Source organism: Andrographis paniculata, unplaced genomic scaffold (genome assembly GCF_009805555.1).
Source record: "Andrographis paniculata isolate CXL003 unplaced genomic scaffold, ASM980555v1 Contig62END, whole genome shotgun sequence".
In the NCBI taxonomy this organism is placed as follows: domain Eukaryota; kingdom Viridiplantae; phylum Streptophyta; class Magnoliopsida; order Lamiales; family Acanthaceae; genus Andrographis; species Andrographis paniculata.
In genome coordinates this window covers 8,284,954-8,311,101 of record NW_026137598.1, presented here as the reverse complement: position 1 = coordinate 8,311,101, position 26,148 = coordinate 8,284,954, and the positions used below count along the sequence as shown (strand labels likewise).

Below are 26,148 nucleotides of genomic sequence, written 5' to 3'. Positions count from 1 at the left end.
CATGACAGTTGACAATCATTGTGTAATTGGGCTTTTGATGGCAAGAAAAAAGATCGAAAACTCCTGGCTGGATCCCATACTCTCCTGGCTCTGCTTTTTAGGGTCATCAGTACATATAATAATTCTTCTTTCCCGATCTTCTTCCCCCTTTTGCGCCATATCTGTTGTTCTTGCTGTAAGGATTGAACCATCAATGCTGCTTTCATGGCTGCTGTTGGTGCCCAGCTTCTTCTTGACTCGTTCGATTCTGGCGATGCCCAGCAGCATCATCCCTCTCACCGGGCCATGTCGAAACAGGTGTGGGAATATTCCGATCAAGTTCCCGTTCGGCTCCGGCTTCGGGTGCGGACATCCTGATTTTTCTCGATACGTCAAATGTGGCTCAGGGGCGGCGCTTCAGCTTTCAACCGGCTCCGGGACTTACACAATATCGTCGATCGACTACGCGGCCGCCACTCTCGTAATTGCAGACCCTCTAATGTCGACTTGCTCGTCGATGCAGAATTCCGGCAGCTTCATTCTCGACGGCGGCAGCCCTTTCGGTGTGGCGGACGACAACATATTTGTTCTTGTCGGATGCTCGACGACGTCGCCGGTGTTCGACAGGAACGCGGATTTCTGCGACAGGGGTTCGGGGATGAAGGTTTGTAGGGGTCTGTATTCTTGCAAGGGGGTCGCCGGAATTGGGCTGGAGCCGTACGCGCCGACGTCGACGTGCTGTGTGTACGAACCGCCGGCGATTGGGTATGGAATTGATCTTCCTAAGCTTCAGTGCTCATCGTATTCGGCGGTGTACGGATTTGGGGGGAGCGAAGGAGACCCCATGAAATGGCAGTATGGGATCTCATTACAGTACAACAACTCTAATTATTACACGAGTGCCTGCAAGAATTGTGAGGACAGTGGAGGGATCTGTGGCTTTTCTGCCATGGACGGTAATGAAGATGATCACTACTCCTTTTCTTGTAAATGTCCCAATGGTACCAACTCCACCATTAATTGCTATGGCCGTGGTCTCTCTCTTTCTCTCTCTCTATATCTATCTATCTATCTATATATTCATTCGTTGATGCTAACTGGTGGTTGATTATGTTATGTGGTAAGGATATGCGTGGAGCTGGGGAAGGAGACTGAATATTCCGACAGCAGTGATTGTCGCAGGTAACAATATTAATTAGTTATTAATCATGTCCTAGCAGTCGTCTTCTTCTTCTTCTTCCTATACCTGCAACTGCAAGAAAAGTTTTGATTTTTGAAAATTACAGTGGTAGTGGTTTCTTGGATGGGGAGTTCATTTTAAGAGCAGAGCAGCAGACAGCAATGGAGGAGGGTGCAGTACAGTACAACAAATTCCTGTTGATTTTGCGTTGTGCATCTGTTTGTTACCTCCCACCTTAATATATAACAAACGAATCCAACTAGCACCATATAGTTGTTTATTTTATTTATTTCATCTAGTATTAATTGTTCTTGAAATATAACTTGTCACAGTATATGAAACTAGTTTATATAATATAATGTGGCGTCAATATAATACAAATACAAAACCAAAAGTATAAAAAGTTCCTAATTAATTTCAACGACCCAAAAAAAAAAAGTATAAAAAATACTACTTGATACCATATATTTTAATAATCTATATACCAAATGTATTTAATTCTACTGGCAACTATACTTCGCGTAATTAAATTGTGGTGGTGTTCTTGCACGTGCCCAGCATGTGATACCAACGGAAAACGGTATATGCCTTTTGAAATATTTTATTTACAAGAATATCACAAAAAAGTTATTTATTTCAACTTGACATATTATAAATTTCCAATAGAATAGATTGTTTACAATATTTCACTAATTCTATATACTAAAAGACTACACAGTAAGATGACTTATTTTAACATCATTTATAATATTTTCTCTTATTCATCATTTTTTTATTATTAAATTAAATATTTATAATATTTTTCCATGTACAGCCTAGGAGAATTTTGCAAAGCCAAGTCGTAGCAATAAGGAAGTCATAACACAAAATTGTACAAGGAAATTATTTTAGACACGTTACAAAGCTGAAATAAATTTAAAAAGAAGAGAATTCTTGTGTTCTATCTTCAATGATGTGATTAGTAATCTCTAAGAAAATTTTGGATAAACTGAAAAAAGCAGTGGTTCTGAAAACAAGAGAATTCCTGCAAGAAACAAGATTCATCGTCTTTAATCAAAGATGTACAGCTGTAGATGCTGCATTTCATATACGATACTTTGTAATAAAATTTTAATTATGCAGCAATAATAGAGATTTGAAAAGAGCTTCCTGATATGAGTTGAGATTATAACACCAATTTGATTTGATTTGATTTATTTATTTATGATAAGTAAATATGAAAACACTTCACTGCAGTCTGCAAAGGGTAATCCTTTAGATATACCAAAAAATTTATCCATCTTTAATTTATTTATGCATTATATATCTCAGCTTTAATCTGTTAGTCAACATTAATAATTTCGTTGTTGCTACTGATGGTCCACTATGTCTGCAACTTGTTCTTCTCTGTCCATCTCAACTACACAAAAGTATCAAAATTTTAATTTCTTTCACTTACTTGATGTGTTGGTGTAAATCAGGTAAGAAAACGATGTTTCAGGTGGTTCAATAGCCTGCAGGAAAATAAAATTAAGAATAATATTATATATAAGGCTGTACAAAAAATTCACACACTATCTGATTATTGATTCCCAACTACTGATGGCCCAAACTTAATTAGTGAAGAAAAAAGAAAAAAGAAAAAAAAAAGTGAATAAAGCAATACAGAATAATAAAAAGAAAACCTCATAAAACCCTCAATTTCTCAATGATCTCAAGAAAAGGAAATCGATTTGTTCTTTCTTCTTCTTTAAAGGTGAACAAGAGTTGGGAAGTTGATGAGATGGTTATGTCACAATAATGCATGCATATGGGAGCAAACAATATTAAGGTCCCACTGATGATCGATCATAATATTATATATCAGATGTCATATTTCATGAGGATAAGATACCTAAAACTAGGGTTATTACGAGCCTTTGATTTGTCATCATGTAGCCATAATTAATTAATACTGTATAATTAGCTCTAATATATATCAATTTATCGTATCACCAATCCCTGTTTCAATTAATTGCACTCTTAATTATTTCAGATTGATGATTTTGGAAATTAATTGGACCCCTCAACCCAACCCCCCTATATATCCCACCCCACCTATCTAATCTATCTGTACACAATTTTCTTACTTATGATCATCTTGTTTATAATATATATATATATATATATAGTAAAAGTTGGTACAAGAAACTGAAGAAAAATATGGCAGTCTTGATGATTTATATATACATATATGAATGTATTGTATAACTTACCTGTGTTTTATTATAAACAGTAACATACATATATACTTCTTTGGATGGTGTCACAAGAAAATTTAAATAACTAATACTTAAAAATTCATAATTATCATGACTGAAAATTGGTAATAATTAATGGGGGTTTCTTAAGGGTTAGAAGCTTATGTTCACAACAAAATCAATGGTTGCCAGAAACTAATAATGATGATGTTTCAGGGAATTTATGAACTGCAATGAATGAATATTGCAAAGGCTAAGCTTTTTCTTTAAAAGGAATATCAACAGACATATCTAATCTGATGGTTGAATATTTAACACAGAAAGTGACTGGATTTTTGGGTCTCTGTCATGCCCCAATAGATAGTGACACATTATTATTATTATTATTATTATTATTATTATTTGCAGGTATTGATTCCGGTTTAGAAGAATAACAGCCCCTGAAGGAATGATCTGCATATCTCTGGTCATAAATAAACCCAATGTTTTCACTAATTCAATGTATCTGTGCTGTGCTCTTAATATTGTCTTTACTGTACATTGGCAACTAATATACATATACATATATATATCTGTGTTTGTGTATACTTGTTATTGTATGCAGAAAATGATGATAAAATTAATAACCAGGTGGTAGTAATTGGTAGTTGAGGCCAAATCTTGTGTTCTTCTGACTGAATTAATCCCAGTAAGGCCCATCTTTCTTGTGTTTGTTTATATATAATTAATTATATATCATTTTCATGGCTATTGATTTTCTTCTCTACGACTCAGCTGTGAAATGTCTCTTTCTTACAACAACAAACAAGGAAGAGAGGTGAGAATCCATGAAAGCTTAGATGAGCTGAGCAGTGGTCTGGCAGAATACATGGCTGAATTATCTGAAGCTTCTATAAAGGAAAGGGGAGCTTTCACCGTCGCCTTACCCTGCGGTTCTCTCGTTCCCTTCCTAAGGTACATTTTTATTACATACCTCATAACTGCCTCCCTCATTGAATTCACCATTGAAATTTATCAGATTTTCTGTAATCAGGAAGCTCTGTGATTCTCCTTACAACAAAACTGTTGATTGGAACAAATGGCATGTCTTTTGGACAGACGAGCGCGTCGTCGCAAAAAACCATTCGGACAGCAACTACAAGGTAGCCAAGGATGGCCTTCTGTCCAAGGTATGATGATGGATTCATCTTGTCTGAATTGGATTGTATGTATGATGCTTTCTTTCTTGTTTTCTTCAGGTGCCGATTGCTCGTGGCCACGTGCATTCCATCAACGACGCAGTGGCTGCAGACCGTGCTGCTGAGGAGTACGAGTTTGTCATAAGGCAGCTCGTCAAGAAGCGCGTTGTCAGCGCTTCCGAAACCAATGACTGCCCGAGATTCGATCTGATCATCCTAGGATTGGGTCCGGACGGCCATGTTGCGTCGCTGTTTCCTAACCACTCTGTGCTTGACGAGGAAGAGCATTGGGTGACTTTCATCACCGATTCGCCGAAACCACCGCCGGAGAGGATCACGTTCACGCTGCCCGTGATCAACTCTGCGGCCAACGTCGCTGTGATCATCTCTGGCAGCAGCAGAGCTGAGGCTGCCCGGCTGGTGATCGATGAAACTGCTCCCGACTGTCCAGAATTGCCTGCAAGAATGGTACAACCTATTAATGGCGAGCTTGTCTGGTTTGTAGACACAGCAGCTGCATCAGAACTCGAATTTGCTAAATTTCACATATAAAGCAAGCCTATGTACATATGATGTCTGTCGATTGGTCGAAACACCTTAAAAACAACAGAGCAAAGTTATAACACGGCGGTGTTGTCTTCTTCATACAAGGATTGTTCTTCAGAGTATGTGCAACAGATTTTTTCTAAGCAGGTCAGAAGCTATATGGATATTGTAAATGGCTGCCAAGAAAGAACTAAACCTTAAATATCCCCTTTGTTATAACTCAAATAAATCCATTCCAATTCTCGAACATATCATCAGTATGGAAGAATTCTCTGCTGCAATTGCTACTCTATGAGTATGACCTTAAGACCCCAAAAAATAAGAAATCAAGACTGGTCTGAAGTCTTCGACTCCGGAGAGGGATATTTCAGGCGTGCTTCTTCTTCATGTAAATGAGACCAATTGCGACGGATAGGCCAACAGCTGCAACGGTAGGGACAGCCCAGTATTGCTTGCTCAGGTTCAAGACTTTCTGAGGAAGGTTGTCTGATTCTTTCTTCTTTGATATAATTTCCATCTGGGGAATGGGTGGGGGCATTTCATCAAGCTCCCCAATGAAAAACTGCTCCATTTGTTCTCTTGCGGATTTACTGTGGCCAGCATCTTCAAATTCTTCGGTTGCATCTTTACCTTCAATGAAAATGAAGAAAGAAACTGTTAAACTCCGTCTGCCTAATGGAAACATTTTGGATTTAAAAATGAATGAGTCGCTACCAGCAGCCCTGATCAAAACATCATCTCCACCGGGATGTTCATCCAGATACGATGACACATCATACACCTGGTAGTTGAGAACCGTAAAATTGTTAAAGAGCAGGGATCTCAAAACAAGATTTGGTCTGTTAAGAATGACAGATGAAACATTGTCGAGAAAATGCTAGTAATATTGTGCCGGTTGTTAATAAAATTGCCATTACTAAAAAAGTAACAACAAATTCCCTGAATTAGATTATGCTCATCTACATAAAGTTAGTGCTTTTGTTGTTTCCCAGCATAACACAATAGTTACTAAATTCAAGAAATGCTCTATGCCACCAACACATTCATACTTTGGGATTGTATGGCAAGTTCGAAAACCAAATTCAGGGAAAGTTCATAAATTTATAGAACCAAATGCAGAGATTCCATAATAAAAAGCAATCGTAATAGAGATTCATAAGGTCAACTAACAAAGAAATTAGATAACCAAATAGACAACATCCGTAAATCAAAACAAAGCTCTTCGCAAGAACAATCCTCCAACTACTTTTTTCGCATCCAACATCATCAATTATGTAACACAACTAAAAACAAAAACAGAATGCATCCAATGGTTTTAAGATAAAAAACAAACAAACAAAAAAGGTATCTCTGAATTGTTACTTCACAGATTCCAAGCAACTGCAATGCATATACATATGCATTAAGTATTGCATAGCCCCAGCATTAAGTATTGCATAGCCCCAACTCCCAATCTGTGGTTTACAATAGTTTTCCAGTTAAGGCAAATTGATTTCTTGCAAAACAACATATACTAGACATTAATCTACTTGAGAGAGGAACTCAAAAATGATTCGAGAAATCAGATTTTGCAATAATTCAGATCAACACATATAACCATTCTACAAACCGTAGCAAGGTCCACATTCATAAACCCTAAAAATACTCGGAGCCATGAATCGAAACCAAAAATGAAAAACCATGTCCTGTCGAGAATTAAACGCGCCGCATGACTATTGAATTGGAAACCCAGCACCAATTAAACTGCAATTAAAAACTATGTGGCATGAACGCTTAACTAATATACCTTGCCATCAATGACAACCCAACAATCCCCACCGGTGTTGTGCTGAGAGGCTTCTTCCATAGTGTAAAGCTTCGTCAGCGTCGGCATTTTTATCGTCTCCGGCGAGTATGCAAATTTCGCTAAAAGAGACAAAAAGCGAGAAGAAATATCCCTAGTCAAATTCCCTTGAATCGTCTCCGCTAGCCACTGCGAGGGCTCGCGTTTCTTGACTAAGGAGCCATTACCAATTAATTTAAAAGGTCCATGGACCAAAGAACCAAGAGCCAAATCCACCATACATTCCTAAACCAATCAACGGCGTACGGATTCCCGGATCCGCGATCCCAGCTACAACACCAGAAATCTTGACTTGGGCCATCGATATAACCAATATTGGGTTCGGGCTCAAAATAAGTTGAATGGGCCCATTCAGTAAATTGTCACTTAGCCCACTTAGTTTATTCAAACCCATAAACAATAATCATAATAATAATAAACAATTAATAGTGAACTGACGATTATAACCCTAACTACATTGTCAACTTGTGTACTATGCTCTGTTTCTATTGAAATTTTTAGAACAAATTTTCAAAGAAATATTTTATATCAAAACTTTTTTCCTTCAACAAAATATTCAAATACATAACATTTTACAATATCATCAAAAAAATTTCAAACCTTCTAAAACTTCTATTTAAACGAGAGATAACTAATTATCCAACAAGAAGAAGAAATTATTACATTGAAAGAGGTCCTTTGCAATAAAAACAAATAAAAAATGTCCCACAAAAATTGAACAACGAACAGCTGCCATCCGAAACCGAAACACTTGGACAAAAACATAAAAGAAAAAGTAATCGAAACATGGACATATCAATGGGAAATAAATTAATACAAAAGAAAACTGTGGCCATAGAAATCTGCACTTATATATATATATATATATGGTTGGATTTCAGTTCATGTAAAAGTAAACAATAATTCCATAATATGCAATAGATCGTTAATTAGGTTGTCTGTATATGTAGCTACCACACATAACTTTTAGAGCACTGTACTTGTTGAATTTTTATTAGGGATGAGGATGAGGATGAGGATGAGGATGAAAGGATGGATCAGAAAGTGGGTTGGGTTGTTTGAGGAAGACGACATTAAATTAATTATATATATATATATATAGAACAATGCAAATTAAATGTTTCAATTAATTTGTTTGTAATTAATGAAATGGACACCACATTTTGGTTTGGATGTAAATGTTACATTAGAAGAAGATAAATGTCTTAACATTGCATGTGATTGACAGACTTGCATGAAAATTTAGTCTCATCTCTAATCATATAAATATGTATGCATATATTGTATGTGTAATACATACGTACGTACTGGCTAGGTACCTTATCAATTCTTTTCAAATTGTAATAATATAATTTTGAAGATTCATGGATTATATTTTATTTAAGATTCTTTTACAGATTGTTTACAATGTACTTGAATGATTTTCGATAAATAGTTTGAAGCATTTTTTTTAGAGGTATGAGATAGTATTAAAAATATGGAAGTAATTAAGCACGTGCTGTACCGATAATATATAAATTAATTTAAGTGTGTAAGAATCGCGGTGTAATATAATCATAGATATATTGCAATCACTTTTGATTTATTGGACCTCCACGAAGGCATATGCTCCTCTTTATATTTTATTTAATTAAAAAGCTAAGGGGAGCTGATTGCGCGCTTTAATTTATTTATACATATAATATTAAAATGTAGTAACAAAAGTTGAGGGGATATCATCATCATGGGTGTGTTTATTTTTTATTTTTAAAAAAAAAAAATTATCGCTAATTAATATATACAATTTTTTTTTATATAAAATATCAAATTAAAATAAAATTTAAAACAAAGTTTGTTTTATTATTATTTAAATAATTAAATGTATGCCATGAAATTAGGGTCTTTCTTCGTTTTTTAAGTACATGATTTTATATTTATAACATTGTATTAAATATTTTTATGCTTAAATAGTATACCTTAATTTGTTGCTATTTTTAAAATATTTTATTTATTTTGTTATTTGTGCCTTAAAAGGCGTGCCCAATTAGTGTCACTACTCTTTTTTTTTTTTTTTTTTCCTACAACTTTGATCATTAATTTTACTACTAATTAAATTCATTAGTATAATCTTTATTTAAGACTGGTTTTTTTCAAGAATGAATCATTACTTAACCAACCTAACGTCTAAAATAAGCAAGCAGCCAATTAATTAAATCAAACAAACCAGTAAAAGGAAAATCCAATTAAGAAGAATATATATGTACAAAATTAAACCCCCAAAAAAGAAACTCAACAATATACATTTACATGAAAAAATAAAAATGCATTTAAAAAAGTTTCTTTAATTATTATATATTTTAATTTTATCTTTTTTGTAATAACATTCATGTGGTAGCACTAGGAATTGGTGCACCCACATTGCTATTGCAATTGATTCTGCCCATATGAGTAGTCCCATAGACAGGGAGGTCCCGGGAGTAAAAGTCCAGCTCATGATTTGGTAAATCGAATAGATCAGAGCTGGAATCCGTACTGTCTCCTCCATCATCGTCTTCTTCGCTCAACTTCGTACATCGATCCCACGAATTGCTGTTCTGAAACCCTAATTTTTTCCCAATCCCTAGATCTTCCTCCATGATCTCTACAGCAGGATTCTTACAGTCAATCGCCGCCGGGCGCCGCCGATCGTGCAAGCTCAGGAATTCCCTGTACGACTTTATCGGAGTATCGACATACGCCGGCGGCGTTCGGAAACCCGAACCCGACGACGACGGAAACGCGACCTTTGATTCGGCGGCCGCCGTCGCCGCCGTGATCCGAAAATGGCTGATGCTGCTCCGTCTTTTCCGCCTCACGCCGCCGGGGCTGATTTCTTCCTCCACCGTCGCGCCGCCTCCGCCGCCACCTGATTTGGGTTTCTTCTTCTTCAACGACGCCTGGTGGAAAAGTGAGTTGAGGAAACTCGCTAGGCGGCCGCCGGGAGAGCTCGGTTGCTTGCATTTCTTTGAACTTTCCTTCTTCTGAAGCTTCTGCCGATTGTCGCGGGCGCCGGCCCCGGCGATCATCGGATTCCTCGCCCTAACATTATCCAGGCTCATCCGTGAGGGTTTCTGAACACGATCGTGCCTCTCTTCTCTGCCTGGATTAATCAGATCGTCGTTGACGGCGCCGGAGAAGTACCCGGCAGCCTCGAAAACGTCGAGCTCGTCGGAATCCTTCCGCCGGTGGAAGGAATTCTTGCAGGGCTTGTTAGGGTTTGGGACAGACGCCATTCTTGCAACCTCGTACGAGCTGATTAATCGGATCGTAATTAATTGTATATTTGTTAAGAAATGGAATGTCTGTACTGTCTGCGTTGTTGGCCATAAAAAGGGTTTGGAAATGATTGAGCATATATAATATACCTTATTTAATAACTAATTAAATATATACTAAGCACTCTTAATGATTATACTCGTGACATAAAGTTGGAATATGTAGACTCTTTTTTCTTTATTTATTATTTATTTATGTCATATATATTCAACTTTTGTTTATTTATTTTGGCAATTTCAATCAAGTTGGGTGTTTGCTGTGGTTCGTGGGGGACAGGCTAGATTTCCTACCTTGGATACTCATCTTTCTTACACGCACTATATTGGGATTCATTTTGTACCATGATCTTTCTATCTTCGTACGTATAATACTATATATATATATATAATATAATAAAAAAATTACTCTACTCATGAATTTGTTGAAAATAACGTATCGTTCCCAAAATCAATCTCAAGAATTGGACACTTGATCCAAAAACTATGGCTGAAATGTATTGTTTTCATCACTTAAATCCTCATCACTAATTTCCACAAACGGCTTTTAATTTGAAAGCACGCTTTTCAGACGGATCTCTGAAGTCGCACTTTTGAAAGCGTTACTCCCTCTATACTCTCACGTGCGAGCCTCCCTGTCTCGGCACGTGTGGGTTAAAGTTCGGTCCTATTTGAATACAGGCATACATAGTTACACTTACATACACACATGCATGTCTTGTTGCTTTCTTTATCTACAGACCATGCTTTCTTTTCTTTTTTTTTTTTTTTTTTTTTTTCAAATTATAATATTAAAAAAAAAAAAAAAAAGGTTAGTGTGCCATGGCTATTGTATTTGTATTTTTATTTGTTTGTTCCTTATTTGTAATGTACTTGGTTATGGTGTTGTTTGTCTTAATCAGTATGTTGTAATAATATATATAGCATATGGTTATTGTTTAAATAACAATATATATTTTCAATAGTGGCATATATGTGGCTGATGTATATAATACATTGTATTGTATCAATGCAAATTGTGTATTGTTTGTTTGTATTATCCTAACATGTTAGAATTCAAGAGCTGTATTTGTATTTTATTAAGATAAATTGTGTCTTGTCTCTACTTATTTATCATGGGTTTTTCGAGTATATTTGATGTGTTGTCGCCCTAAACGCCACCATATGCATACATATAATGTTTTTATAATCAAATATCAATTGACAATATATGAACGAGTACACAACATTATACTTATCCTTTCTTTAATCAAATGGACCTTATAGTGTTGTGCATATGTATTAGGGAAATGCCTAAAAAGCTAGAGCTAGGCACCATCCAAATATGTCCCCCAAACTTGCCCACAAATTTAAGATAATCCCCACCACAAATCTAATCGCATCATATCTTCAACCCTAGCTAGCTAGATCAAACACAACACATTCAAAATATCATTAATTTATTTATTTTATTTTATTTTTAAAAATAAAAAATAAAAAGAAAAAGAAACCCAAGAAGATAAGGAAGGTGAAGAAATTATTGTTATCTATTTGATGTGCTTAAGCTAAGGAGAAAGTAGTGATGAGTATATAGGCTTCCAAGTGCACATAATTCATTAGTCACATCACACAATTGTGTAAATGCAATACCAGCAGGAACCCACTCAATTATCTACAAAACAAAATAACCCTTATCTCAAATAAATTAAATATATTCTTCCAAATTCCCCAACTTCCATAACATATAGTAATATATTTGTATTTAATTTAATTTGTGACAATGTATGAGGATAGTCTCAATTTAATCCAAAAGGGCCAAGTTGGGCCTGTATATATATATGTAAGAGGAAAAAAAAAGGCATATATTTAATTCACACTTGGACCCAATGACAATAAAATTGGAAGACATACATTTCATTCACACTTGTTTCTAATATAATTAGATGCAAGCAAAACAAGAAACATACAATTACGAGCAATATTTACATCAAATATAATTAGTGGGGGGAAATATGCAAGTAATTGTAATTTCAATAGAATCACGCTCAACAGCCGAATGGGTGACACGTAAGTACTTTGTCGGAATCTGGTGGTGTGCGGCAATAAATAGGAGTGGGGCCCAGGCCCAACCTTAGTGCGGTTGTCAAAGCCCAACTTCCTCGGAGCTTCATCTTCCACCCTTAATGCACATCCGACGGTAAGAAATTTGGATTTCTATAAGGGTTTTTTTTTTTTTTTTTTTTTAAATAATAATAAATAAAAATTATTTGAATATATATAAGATTAAAATAATACTATTAATTAATTAAAAAATTAAAAGATAAAAGAATAACTTCGATACTGCATCACTCTATTGTAATTGAAAATGAACGTATAAATTATTACTTGAAATAATAATTCATCCTTTCTTGCAGATTTAATTTGTAAGCTATGAAACTCACTCTTTATGGCGTGCACATGCAAAAATTATATAACGATTGCAAGTTCTAATACATATTAGGAAACCCATGTTTTGCTTGGCTGATGAAAAATGTCATGAATAAAATCAAATAATTTGTGTCAACACCTACCATTCGATCTCCATGCATGTACGTAATTAATCATAAGGAAAATATCATGAATAAAATTCGAGATAATAACCAAAATTAAATCCTCACTGTAATAATTTGATGATAAATAAAATAAAATAAAATAAAATAAAATTTGTAACAGTGATATATATACACATATAGCAGCGCACTAGACTCTATTACATCACTTTCATTGAGAGAGATGCAGTAATAAAAACGACAAGTGATATCAGAGGTGACATGTTGTTATATGCCATCATTATTTTCTGCACACACATACACATACTGTGTGTCTCAATATATAATTTAAATAAATAAATAAATATAATGATAGCATCACCTAATTCCTGACCACAATTCTACATTCTTAGAACTATTATTAATATTACTATTAAACCCAACAGCAACTTGAAACTGGCTTAGTTAATTAATTATTGACGTAATTAACATATGATTTACGTAAATTATTATTGAGCGGATTTTGACAGCAAGTCTGAATCCGCACAGCCTGGGCTTGACACGTCATCAATGGGCCCGGAGCAGGCTACTACTCTAGAGATGGTAGGGTGAGGTGGGCCCACCACTGCCAAAAGAATAGTAGTAAAGCATAGTATAGTGATTGAGGATCGCTTTGTTTAGATTAGAGATTTATTTTTTTTTTGGAGTTTTTTGAAATTTTGAAAATTAAAAAGAATTCTAAAATATTAATATTTAATTTGATATTTTGTGAAAAAAATATATATATTTAATATGATTTATTTTTTTAAAAAATAAATAGTACTAAATAAATAAAAATATATTGTGTAAATAAAACTTTAATTAATACCGCTACTACCACTTATCTCTTGGCTTTTATTTTCTCTACCCCTCCCCCGAAAAAATCATGACCTACATATCTCAGCTATAAAAGAAAGATAACAAATTAGAGAAATATTTATTTTTTATATTAATTTAGTAATTAAATTTAAATATACTAAATTGGTAAACTCTACACGCTAATAATAAAACACAGTTGTATTTTACTCAAAAGTACAATTATACTACAATCTACTTTTATATATTTTGTTTCAATAAAATTTTATACATTAACTATTGAGTAATTAATATTTCTTCGTTTATGTACAAAAAAACAAATTAATACAAAAAATAATACGTGGTTTGTCTAGTGTGACTTGCCTTGTCAAGCCTACTCTGCAGGTTACTAGGTTTGGTTGGGGCTTTACTTAGTGCGCACTTTCGGGTAGTGGATGCGGATTCTCATATTATAAAAAATAAAAAAATATATATATTTAATTTTTTATTTAACAAGTTTATTTATTTATAGACTGTTTCTAATTTTCATTTTGTTTATTTTAAATGTCATATTAGTAAAATACTTAATTATGTTTGGAATGAGAAATTAAACAACTATTAGTATTTTTTAAACAAAAATAATAATAATAATAATAATAAGAGGTTGAATAAATAATAATTCAACAAAATTAAAATTTTAAGCAATATTTTAAATGTAAAATAAGTTACAAATTGACATTTAATTGAAACCTAAGTATTGATTGCTATATTTTTTTAGAGAAATATACCATATGTATTGCTTTAAATAAAAAGTACAAATAAAAACACACATATACATGTATATAATTGTCTCGTATGCATATACTTGATTATCAAATTTGTTTGCCAGGTCCTTATGATGGTAATAAAATTTTTTGTTTTTATTACGATGTTGTTCAGATGCAACATGAGTATATACGATGATATTTACGGTGCTGAATCGTATTGAATATATAGCATATGATGAACTACTGTAAAACACTCCATATTATTATATGAAGGATATCATTACAAAAAAATAATATATTTATAACGGAATTTCGTCCCTAAAGTTCACGCAGCTAACTTAATTTTATTATTAATTCCGCCTCTAATGTCATTAGTAACAGAAAAAATAGATTTAAAGACAAAAAAATTTTGTTACAAAAATAATTTTTTCTTGTAGTGGATATGAAAATATAAATATAACATATGAAACGTTTTTTTTATTAAACAAATATTTTAAATATAAACAAAAGATACATGATCTTATTTCCCATAACATATACTATTAGTATAATTATTTGGAAAAATCAAGACAGCTGATTTTCAATGTTACATATTCAATATTGTTGTCGAAAATAATATCGTACTAAATAATTATTATAGATAAAAAGGAAAGAATTAATGAAGGCATATCAATTAGGTATAATGCATCAAGTTGCTGGCTCGCACTATTGATGACTGAAATATTATTTAGGCAATATAGATAAAATATTCATTTTTTTAGGTTTTTAAAATACAATATTAGTATCTAATAAGAATATCTCGATTTTTTCATACAACATATACTTCACACTTTTTAAATTTAAAATCATATTTAATATTTGATTAATTTTATCTCAAAATTTTCATTTTTTTTTTCTTTTTAAAATCAAAACACAATCACGGATAATATGTGTCAGTGTATATGTATGTTTATATAAGAGTTCCCTTTTTTTTTATTATTTATTTTAGGAACAATATGTTTTATAACCATATATAATAATTACATTTTGTCTATATTATCACAGTTCACATGATTTGTAAATGTCACAACTGGTCATCATTCAATTCACAAGTAAATTCTGAATATTAGGGTTTGCTTCAGAAATCCGTTTCATGTTTATTCTTAATCATGTGCAGGTTAATTCTACATCTTTCCACTCTTTTCTTTCCCAAAATTAAAAATAAATAAATAAACAAAGTTAAAAAAATAAAAAAAAAATGATAAACCCAATTTTTATTCCCCCACATATTAATTAATTAATTAGTTTAATTAACCAAAATAATCCCACCATTAATTTCCCTAATTTTATCAAACCTATATTCTTAATAAATTATCACTGACAGACATAAAACGTCACATAGCTATCACTCTTCCACAAAAATTATTTGAAATAAATTGATAAAAAAAATAACAAAAATTCTCAACATCTAAAATTTCAAAAGAACGAGTATAAGTTCAACTGCAGATGTTTTCCGTTCAGACAAAGGAATTTCCACTTTCACTTTATGTCTCTATGTTCTTTGCCAGGACCAACAAAATTAAAAAAAAAAAAAAAAAAAAAAAAAAAAGAAGAAGAAAATAAACACAAAATAAAAAGAAGAGAGAGTACAAAATGAATATGTAAACTTATTATACATACATACGTATAGATATACATGCACTGCCCCTGCCCCTGCCCCGAATCGATAACAAAATTACGTCAATCAAACCAGATAGCGACACGTGTACACCCCCAAAAGCATATACACAAATCAATGTAAGAGACACATAAATGTACACGAGTTATACACAACAGGGAAAACCTAAGACCTGCCCCACTGCCAGACAACAGTATTTAGTTTCCTACAAGAGATAAAGGGCTGAACTTATTGAAGAACAGCATAAACAAACTCGATCATATATACGACACACACACACACACCCACATATATATATATATATACTTTTGAATTTTGTATAATTAGCTACGATCGAGATCGATCGACCGACCGACCATCGATCCATCTGAATTCTGTAATTATATACATCTTTCTTGCAGTTGGGAATCTTCAGACTTCAGGAGAGATATATATATATATATCTACCGCAGACATACTGATAAGATAGGTTGAGTTTATATATTATTATTATTTTATTGTTGGGGAGAAATTAAAAAAAAAAATGGGGAGAGGGAAGGTGGAGCTGAAAAGAATTGAGAACAAGATAAACAGGCAGGTGACCTTTGCAAAGAGGAGAAATGGATTGTTGAAAAAAGCATATGAATTATCCATTTTGTGTGATGCTGAGGTTGCTTTGATCATCTTCTCCAACAAAGGGAAGCTTTATGAGTTCTGCAGCAGTTCCAGGTCAGCTGATTAAATCATTTAATTTATTCTACATCATGTCAATTAAATTGCATTTCTTGGTTAAACTGCAGTTCTGCAATTCGAGAATTCTTTCGATATTTAATTTAATTGGGGTTGGCAGATTTGATTTGATGAGTTTCCTTGTGATTTTTTCTAATTTTTTATGTTTATCTTTGAATGATTTGCAACTTTTGATTTGTGAATATGTGTGTGTATGTATATATATATGTGAAGTAAAGAAGGGATATATAAAATATACTACTATCATTCTTGAATTATAGGTGAGAGATCTGAGCTTAGTGGTGTATGTACTTACTTCAAATATGATTTATTGCACAGATCCCAAAATATAATAGATGCATGTGCGTGAAACTGCATAAATAAGTCTTACATATGCTCAGACAAAAAATAAAATATAAAAAATAAATCTTTATCCAAAATTCTATCATAATTGAAGTGTAAAAGGATTTAATATGTGAAAGAGAGAGAGAGAGAGAGGAAGAGAGTAAAGAAATCGTATCAAAGAGCAAAAAAAAAAAATCTATGTAAGATCTTGATTTTTTTTTTTTTCAAGTTACTGAGATCTGCTTATAAATGCATTTAAAGGGAAAGTTTTCTCTTTTAGTCTTTCCTCTCTCTTAATCTTCATTTATTCTTTAATTTTAATTATGCCTAAGCTTGCCTTGACTTTCAATTAATTATCCCTGATCGATCTGCAGTCTTTCTCTCTCCCAAATATACTTATGGAGGTTCAATTTTAAGGGGCAAAATTAAAAATCTGGTAGAGATGTGATTAATTAGGGTTTCGAGTTACAGTTAATTAGCTTCATGAATTAAAGGGATCTGATCATAACTTCATTTTTGTCGATGGTAAGCTGTAACATGGTGGGTTCTGCATACGAATTAAGAACCTAGTCCATCCATTCATTGAGGTAATACGTATGCACAACCAACCATGTTGAGATATAAATCTATATCCAGACAAATTTGATTTAACCACTATCAATATGTTGGAATGACTTGATTGAATTCTGTGTTTTTCTTCTGTCCCCTTGTTTGCTGCATCTGATTGTGTTTTTTTCCATATAGTACATATTACAATCAATTTAATGAATTTAATTTATAGTATGGCCAAGACACTGGAGAGATATCACAGATGCAGCTATGGTGACCAACTCCAATCTGCCAATGATGAACAAGTAAATAATAAACTCTTCTTACATCTTATATATACAAACAATTTATTTTATCTTCTATATATGTACATTCATATATATATAACTCGATTTGTTTATGTGTCGAAGCAGAACAACTACGAAGATTATGTAAATCTCAAGGCAAGAGTCGAAGTTCTACAGCAATCTCAGAGGTAATCAAAGTTTTTTAACATTGGATTATTATGGATTGAATCAGCATTTTTATTTTTTATTTTTTTAAGGATTAGCTAATGAATTGAATTAGATCCATGATTAATTTCCTTCATTCAAATTTTTTCTTAGGCATCTTCTTGGGGAGGATTTGGGACAGTTGGGCACTGCTGAGCTGGATCAACTCGATCGCGTAATTGATACATCTTTGAAACAAATACGATCCAAAAAGGTACGTGTTGGCGCGTCCTATGGTATGTTGCAATGTTTGATTAACTGAAAATATATTGTTTTGTGATTTTTTCAGACTCAACAATTGTTTGATCAGCTTTCTGATCTTCAACAAAAGGTATGAAAATTTATTTATATTAATTGTGTTACATAAATTGAAATAATATAGCTAATTATTTGATGCCATAAGTCTGTTATATTTTTTTCTTTTTTTATGTATTTAAAATCCTCCAGGAAAGAACTTTGGTGGAGCTTAACAGTGCTTTGAGGTGCAAGGTATATATATATATATTAGTTTCTCAAAGTGAATTAAATTTGATAGTCTTTATTATATTATCCTAATATATTGAACACAGGCACAATTATATTTATACATATCATGCATTTTGTTGTAGCTTGAAAGAAGCAATGAAACACTGCAATCGACAGTACAACAAAGAGAGCTGAGTGTACAATACCAACAAGCACTGCCGCCACTGCCGCCGCCGCCGCCGCCGCAGATGCAGCCGGATATCTTCATGGAGACTACTACTCTTCAGCCCAACAACACACCTCAAACTCGGTTCATAATTTTTTGATTTTATTACATATAATATATATATTATTTAAAAACAAATATTGGCAGAATTAATAATGTTCTATGATGATGTTGTGTGGCAGATACAGCTCTTTTGAGGCACCCAGCAATGTTGCAACAGCATCAACTGAAAATGAAAATGGGATAATCCATGGGTGGATGCACTAACCCTATAAATAATTAATGTCACGATTATATATAAATACATATACTATATTGTAACAAGACAAGTCAATTAATTTCTAATTATTAATTTTGTACTCCCAAATTTTACTACTACATTATATTGTTTTCCATTTTTCTTAAAACACACAGAAAAGTAAAAATGATCTGGTATATTATTTTTTGTAACTCCAATAATTGATGAGGCATTCAAGTGAGGGCACATATATAGATAGTAATTTAATTACTTTGGATGTTGACTGAGATATTTTGTCAGGTTCAACCTTAAAAAACTGTTTCTACTGCTGACCCACTATTTATTTGCTGTCCAATTATTTCATATATATATTAACATACTGGAGGACTTTTACACTTGTAGCAGAATCAAACCCTAATTCAAGAAAATGAAGATAAATATGTATATTAAAAGTATGAAGAAACAGTAAATTAAATAATGTCTAAAATGTCATATTTCCTGGAAATTTGATATATGTGTGGCCAAAAAAGACTGTAATTGTAAAATCAATTAATTAAAAATTGTGAACAGTTGTATATAATTTTTCTAAGGCCAGATAAGTCTCTATCAAGTCTCTATCTGTCTTTGGAATTTCCAGACATGGATGGGTATGCATGTGCCTGATAATTTTCAAACTATTAGAATTATTACTGAATTTATTATTATCATAGTTTAGGAAATTTATTTGGAATTTAGGTACTGCTGCATTGCTTTATATGGTACTGATGATTCGAAATTCGAAATCTGAAAACCCTAGAAGCTACAAGGAACCTCTAATATTTGGCATAGTTGAAATCATAAAAGCTACGATATATAATTACATTTGTAGATTAGATTCTCCTGTCTTCACCTATTTTCCCTTTCTTTATATCTACAATTTTTCTGGGTGATCTGTACGTGCATGACTAATTAATCTTGATCGATCAACAATTTGCAGATTAATTTCAAATTAATTACCAGATTAAACCCCAATATATTCATGGGTTTATAATTAAATTAATGAATGATTAATTAAATGCATACATACTATATTGATAATATTGTTTCAAAACGGATATATAAAATTGTGGTCATATCATTCCATAATGGTACTGAAGTGATCTCCAAAATGTTGTCAAAAGGTTTTTTTATTTTTTATTTTTTAATTTTCAAAATAAACTGTAATTTCTCATCCAAGAATTAAACCAAAATGATCCCAATGAGTAATAATTGAATTGAAATTTATGTATATATATATATATATGTCTTTTTGCCAATTGTTACTATATTTATCGAAATCAAATAATGGGTTCTTACTTATATAAGAATAACTATTCTAATAATATAATTAGGTTACTGTCATTATTAATAAAGGAATGTGCGGTCCCAAAATATATATTTGTATTAATTGCTGCCAAAATGGTAACTCAAAATTGTCCATTGGATATTATTTCTAACTTCGTTCTGACCCCCAAAACAATACTTATATTATATATATATATATATGAAATACAACTGTAGTCCATACAATAGGCTTACACTTTAGTACGAAGGAATGAGAGTATATTGAAAAAATAATAAATAAAAATGATAGGTTGGAGAAAAGATAACGTTATATTTATTTTATTTAATGTACAGTACATTCCAAGTTCTCAATGCTTTTAAATATACATATAGCAAACCTAATGAACGCATGCATTTATGATCATTTTGTAAGATTGAATGCCTAGAAAATAAAATATTGTTTATTTATTTATTATAATTTAATCAATCTTTTATAATTTAGAAGCTCGCAGCTGCCATCTGTGCAGGTCGAAACCTTATATAATTAAACATACTCTTAGATTGTAGGACAGTATATCAGTATGGATGTAATCCTAAATTAAATTAACAGGATTTGATTGTTAAATAATTACACAATTTGTTAAAACAAAATTGTATTTTTGTAATCTAATTGTTTTAGTAGATCCAACTTAACAACATATAAATTAAAACCAAGATTCAATCCATATATCTTGCTCACACTATAACACTTCAAATTCATCAACAAAAAGCAATAAAAACCCAAATTTCATACTATACATAAAACCATAATTAAATTCAGATTATCTTAGACCCAACCCAAATCTCAAGTCACGACCCTATTAACCTAGAAAAAAAAAAAAAAAATCCCACAAAAGATTTACAGTACAGTGAGAGAGATGATATATATATATCAATGGCTGGGTAGCTAGGTGGCAGAAGAGAATGGAAGATGGAAGAGCCAATGAGCAATCGACAGCGCATCCTTAATAATCCAGGCGGTTTTGTTTTGTCTCGCCAGTTAGAATAGAATAGAATAGAATAGCAGTAAGTGTTACTACTGGGCAAAAGAAAAGATAAGAAAAGAAAAAAAAAAAAAAGAAAGAAAAGCAAAGCAAAGGCAAGTAAGTTTCACCAGAAGAGGGCACAAAAACCCATTTTTTTTCACCAAAAGGGACATTCAGATCCAGAGAGAGCACTTGTGGAAGGCAGATAGATATGTGAATCACAGAAGCTCTCCCCTACATTTACCAACAGAGTAATAACTAAAACAGATCCTCAGCTCCATCACTTTCTCCCTCACTCTTCCCTCTTCCAATTCAATTCTACACTTTCGCCGCCTGCAACATTTTTCTACTATTAATTTATCTTTTCTCATGCTTTATGGCTCCTCCTGCTTTCCATTTTTAGAGTGAGAAATAGAAAGAGAGAGGGAACCCAATTACCCCATCTTCCCATCGATTTCTATTTTTCTTCCCCTCTCTCTACCTTTTTTTTATTTGTTTATTTATTCTTCTTTTCTTGCAGAGAAGGAGTTGTAATAATATTAATAATGCGGAGAGGGAAGGTACAGCTGAGGAGAATAGAGAACAAGATCAACAGACAGGTGACTTTCTCCAAGAGAAGAGTGGGTTTGCTCAAGAAGGCTCATGAGATCTCTGTGCTTTGCGATGCTGAAGTTGCTCTCATCGTCTTCTCCCACAAGGGGAAGCTCTTCGAGTATTCTACTGATTCCTGGCAAGTTAACTTACTTTATGTATGAGATCTGTTGCTTTCTCTTTTAAAATTAGGGTTTTCTGTTTATGCACCAGTTATTTGTTGATTTGATCATTTGGGTTGGTCTGGTTCAGTGATTTCTTTTTATTAGGTTTTCCACCGATTTAATTAATTTCTTGTGATGAAACTTTCTTGATTAATTAATTTCCATTAGAATTTCTCTACAAACCTTAAACTCCATTCTCATTTTGAAGCTTTAGGTCATACTTCTCTCTCTCTCTCTCTCTCTCTCTATATATATATATATATATAATATACATTTTTTCTTTACAAATTATAGATGGGGTTTTGAGATTTGTTGATCAATTGACAGCTAGCAAGAATCTGTTACAAAAATTTTGTGTATGTTCAGAAAAAACCTTTTGGGGGATGACAGATTAGCTTTGCCTTTGCCCTGCAAAGACACATCTTTTAATCCGTCCATCAGTTCAGATTTGATCAGCTGCAGTGAAAGCACTATTATATATACTATTTTCTAATGCCCAAAGGCCACTGCAGGCAGTACACACCATTACAGTGGACAAAAGCGCTTAGCTTGCACTTCTTTATCCACTGAACAAGAAAGCTACCCTTTTTTCGATCCTGCAACTAATTATTCATTACACTAATTAATTCTAATTTCTAATCACATCCACAAAGAACTAGAGGTTAGGTTAGCTTAGCTAGCTCTTCCATGGTGGGATAGTGGAAATCACCATGTGAACCCCTACCAGAGAACCTGATAAACACCCTCCTCTTCCTCCTGCAAACCCTAAATCCCTATACAAGGGGAACACATTTTCATAAACTTATTTTCAAATTATAAATATACATTTAATTAAATTAGTTGTTTAATTCACAGACTTGATTGATTTTGTAATTATTGGTGGATGGCAGCATGGACAGGATCCTGGAGAAGTATGAAAGATACTCATTTGCTGAAAGACAATTAGTTCCTGATGAGCCTCAGTCGCCTGTAATAGATTCATTCCTAATTTCCAATTCAATTTGTGTCTATCTAATTATTTTTTATTTCAAGATTTTATTTATAAGTTTCCCCATTAAAGATTAATCCTGTAAACAAACACTCCAGGCAAATTGGACACTGGAATACAGCAAACTCAAGGCAAGAATTGAGCTCTTGCAGAGAAATCACAGGTAGCTTGCATGAGATCAATTAATCAAAATATATACTTAATTATATATATATATATATGACTTGTTTGATTCTCTTCTCAGGCATTATATGGGTGAAGAACTGGAAAACATGAGCTCAAAAGATCTTCAAAATCTGGAGCAACAACTCGACACTGCTCTTAAGAACATCCGATCTCGAAAAGTAGGATCACCAAGACATGCTTTAATTGTAAATCTTTGTCCAAATCTAGGTTGTAGTTAAATCTTAATGAGGACTGTCAATTGTGCAGAATCAGCTCTTGCATGACTCCATAGTAGAGTTGCAGAAAAAGGTAGGATTTAATTCATTCAACTGTCCTTTCACCGTAATAAACCAACCAACCCCTACACTATACATAGGACATGAAATCATTTTCTTGGATCATAATTTTTCCAATTCAATTCTCACACACACACACATATATATATATATAATTATTTGGCAGGAGAAGGCTATTCAGGAGCAAAACAGAATGCTGGAGAAGAAGGTGCTGCTGCTATTACATAACTATTATCATTACATTTATTCAATGATTATTGTACATGATTTTAGTGCAAATCATGTTTTGAATTTCTACAAAATTTTATGATTGATTTTTTAAGCAGATTAAGGAAAAGGAAATGGAAAGGCAACAGCAAACACAATGGGAACAGCCGCAGCATAACCACTGCAGCAATGCACCACAAGCTCTTGTATCGTTGCCGCCGACTCCGCCTTCCTTCTTAATGCCATCTGAGCTTTCTACCTTAAACATCAATGGGTAATGATAAAGTTACAATTTTATTTTTTTCCAAAAAAAATGAAATTAATGGAATAACATTTGTTCATACATATATATTTATTAGAGGCGGCGCATACGGAGATCAAGCAAGGAGGAACGAGCTCGACCTCACTCTCGACTCGCTCTATTCGCCGCATATGGGATGCTTCACATAATGGCAATGGCAATGGCAATTGGAAATTGAAATTTTCAGGTTGATCATGCAAATGGGAGCAATAAGGTAACCAGGGATATATGTTTGATGTTCAATAATGAATGATTAAGATGATGATCTGTGTCCTATATATATGTTGTAATTGAATTTGCTACTGCTCTTGATTATATTTCATCACTATCATTGTATGTGTCATGATTAAATGTATTCTGGGCAATATGTGTATATCCATAAAAGGCCTTCTGCTGTAAGAACATATTTATTGTTTCTATTGTCTTTTAAGATTATGTAAAATGACTCTTTATATGTTATTGGCACACTTTGGCTACAATAGGATTGTTTTTTTATGTGATCGATTAATCTTTTATTGAAATTCCAAGCTTTAATCTCAACTTGTTTTCATTAATGTCGATGTGATTTTTATTTTTGTTTATTTGACTTATTTTTTATTAAGAAGCAACCATTGGAAATGCTGTGATTGGTATTTAATTCTGGCTTTATCAGAGTCTATATCATACATTGGGTGGCCAAAATATTCAAATCCAATTTTAAATTAATCAAGAAAATTCAGTTTTAATACTATTTGTTTGGGTAATGAATTGAATTTATTTATATTAATATATCTAAACTTTACTAGTACATATATTAATAGTTATATAGTTGTTCACTTAAATTCAATTTGAAATATTGTAAATATGTTTTATTAATATGAATTTTGATTATTTATTAAATGTATTTCCTTATATTGGATTTGGTTCCAATTATTTGTAAAATATACAGTTATTTATTTTTTTCTTTTATCAATTTTTTCAGTTTAAGTATAATTCACAATTTTAAATATTTGTAAAAACCAATTCAAATATCATATACCTGTAAAAATTTACAAGTATTAAAATTTTACAACTAAAGTTAGTATGTAACTATATATTTTTATTGTCAATAATTTATAAAATATGAAATATTTGTATAATTTAATTGGAATATCAAATATTTACACATTTGCAAATAATACATTTCTCACCGTAAAAAATTTACAAAAACTAGTAACTATTAATGCATAATTTTGGAATTTAATAAATGTACGGTTAATAATATAATATAGTTTAAATAATTCGTTCTAACAACCTCTTTTTAGTGCCACCAACTAATTAGTCATTAAAAAAAAAAATCAAAAGAAGAAGAAGGTAAAAAAGGCATATGATTTCATTCTGTAATTAGTAAGGCATTTGTCCCATTTTTAATTGCTTCCTTGACTTAAGTCTTGTTTGATTGATAATTTGTCATCACTGCAATATATTTTTAAATATTTATCCACCATAATGTATCATCATTACCAATTTTTTTCCTTTTATTTATTTATTTTACACCCTTAATTACTCGTAAGTAATTTTGTCTGCAATGATTCCAGTTAAAAGTTTCTCTTTTTTTTTCCTTCTTCTTCTTCTTTACTTTCCTTTCTTTCTTTCCTATTTTTTTTTTTCACCTTCACATACTTTTAGTAAGAGCTATATATTAAGGTTTACCATGTCATGTATAAAATTCAATTTTATTCCACAGTCTATATATCATTGATTGCCCAAAAAAGGAAAGCCCATATAATAAAAATTATTTGCATATCCATAATGAAGCCCATCCATCTTCGAAATCAAATCAAACGACTTGTAAATTTTCAAATTTTGTTTACATTAATTAAGTGTGAGAATGAAATGGGTATTGATTGAAAATAATGTAAAGGAGCATTAATTAACCCCCCCCAAAAAAAAAAAAACAATTGATTTTCAAGAACATAAAAATGGCCCCTACAGTGATGATGAATGATGAGAGTCACGTTCAAAAGCAAAGCAGAAAAACCTCAAGGAAGCAAAGCTGGAATGATTAGATTCTGCAAAAGAAGAATAAATAAAAGAGAAACAACATCGGCCCCAGTTCATCATCTTCC

General features: G+C 32.4%; 6 protein-coding genes across 10 annotated transcripts; 4 read left to right on the top strand and 2 right to left on the bottom strand.

The window, feature by feature from the left end:
* The first annotated feature begins 31 nt into the window (after nt 1-31).
* Nucleotides 32-1,514, top strand: LOC127261049 (uncharacterized). Its single transcript, XM_051289203.1, has 3 exons — nt 32-1,013; nt 1,105-1,161; nt 1,266-1,514. Exons 1-3 carry the CDS (start codon nt 38-40, stop codon nt 1,298-1,300), a joined length of 1,068 nt encoding a protein of 355 aa, XP_051145160.1. The 5' UTR covers nt 32-37; the 3' UTR covers nt 1,301-1,514.
* A 2,344-nt stretch (nt 1,515-3,858) lies between these two features.
* Nucleotides 3,859-5,182, top strand: LOC127261406 (probable 6-phosphogluconolactonase 2). Of its 2 annotated transcripts, none has more exons than XM_051289752.1 (4): nt 3,859-4,066; nt 4,153-4,332; nt 4,397-4,547; nt 4,617-5,182. In XM_051289752.1, the coding sequence occupies exons 2-4, from the start codon at nt 4,160-4,162 to the stop codon at nt 5,106-5,108; spliced, it is 816 nt and encodes a 271-aa protein (XP_051145709.1). In that variant the 5' UTR covers nt 3,859-4,066; nt 4,153-4,159; the 3' UTR covers nt 5,109-5,182. The 2 variants fall into 2 exon arrangements, with proteins under 2 accessions (XP_051145709.1, XP_051145710.1); XM_051289753.1 differs by having other exon boundaries at nt 3,862-4,066; nt 4,412-4,547.
* A 111-nt stretch (nt 5,183-5,293) lies between these two features.
* LOC127261407 (cytochrome b5) lies at nt 5,294-7,084 on the bottom strand. Its single transcript, XM_051289754.1, has 3 exons — nt 6,889-7,084; nt 5,817-5,883; nt 5,294-5,732 (listed from the first exon to the last, which is right to left on the bottom strand). The coding sequence occupies exons 1-3, from the start codon at nt 6,973-6,975 to the stop codon at nt 5,470-5,472; spliced, it is 417 nt and encodes a 138-aa protein (XP_051145711.1). The 5' UTR covers nt 6,976-7,084; the 3' UTR covers nt 5,294-5,469.
* Nucleotides 7,085-9,205: 2,121 nt separating this feature from the next.
* LOC127261128 (protein BIG GRAIN 1-like E) lies at nt 9,206-10,339 on the bottom strand. The gene has a single exon (XM_051289334.1). It carries the CDS (start codon nt 10,194-10,196, stop codon nt 9,309-9,311), a length of 888 nt encoding a protein of 295 aa, XP_051145291.1. The 5' UTR covers nt 10,197-10,339; the 3' UTR covers nt 9,206-9,308.
* Nucleotides 10,340-16,283: 5,944 nt separating this feature from the next.
* Nucleotides 16,284-19,120, top strand: LOC127261023 (MADS-box protein 04g005320-like). Of its 2 annotated transcripts, none has more exons than XM_051289155.1 (8): nt 16,284-16,708; nt 17,835-17,907; nt 18,016-18,077; nt 18,208-18,307; nt 18,383-18,424; nt 18,541-18,582; nt 18,702-18,868; nt 18,973-19,120. In XM_051289155.1, the coding sequence occupies exons 1-8, from the start codon at nt 16,524-16,526 to the stop codon at nt 19,049-19,051; spliced, it is 750 nt and encodes a 249-aa protein (XP_051145112.1). In that variant the 5' UTR covers nt 16,284-16,523; the 3' UTR covers nt 19,052-19,120. The 2 variants fall into 2 exon arrangements, with proteins under 2 accessions (XP_051145112.1, XP_051145111.1); XM_051289154.1 differs by having other exon boundaries at nt 18,967-19,120.
* Nucleotides 19,121-21,440: 2,320 nt separating this feature from the next.
* LOC127261022 (truncated transcription factor CAULIFLOWER A-like) lies at nt 21,441-24,508 on the top strand. 3 transcript variants are annotated; one of them, XM_051289153.1, is made up of 9 exons: nt 21,441-21,600; nt 21,870-22,079; nt 22,995-23,073; nt 23,191-23,255; nt 23,337-23,436; nt 23,525-23,566; nt 23,720-23,761; nt 23,880-24,034; nt 24,120-24,508. In XM_051289153.1, exons 2-9 carry the CDS (start codon nt 21,895-21,897, stop codon nt 24,208-24,210), a joined length of 759 nt encoding a protein of 252 aa, XP_051145110.1. In that variant the 5' UTR covers nt 21,441-21,600; nt 21,870-21,894; the 3' UTR covers nt 24,211-24,508. The 3 variants fall into 3 exon arrangements, with proteins under 3 accessions (XP_051145110.1, XP_051145109.1, XP_051145108.1); XM_051289152.1 differs by lacking the exon at nt 21,441-21,600 and adding an exon at nt 21,618-21,753 and having other exon boundaries at nt 21,870-22,061; XM_051289151.1 differs by lacking the exon at nt 21,441-21,600 and adding an exon at nt 21,618-21,753.
* Nucleotides 24,509-26,148: the final 1,640 nt, after the last annotated feature.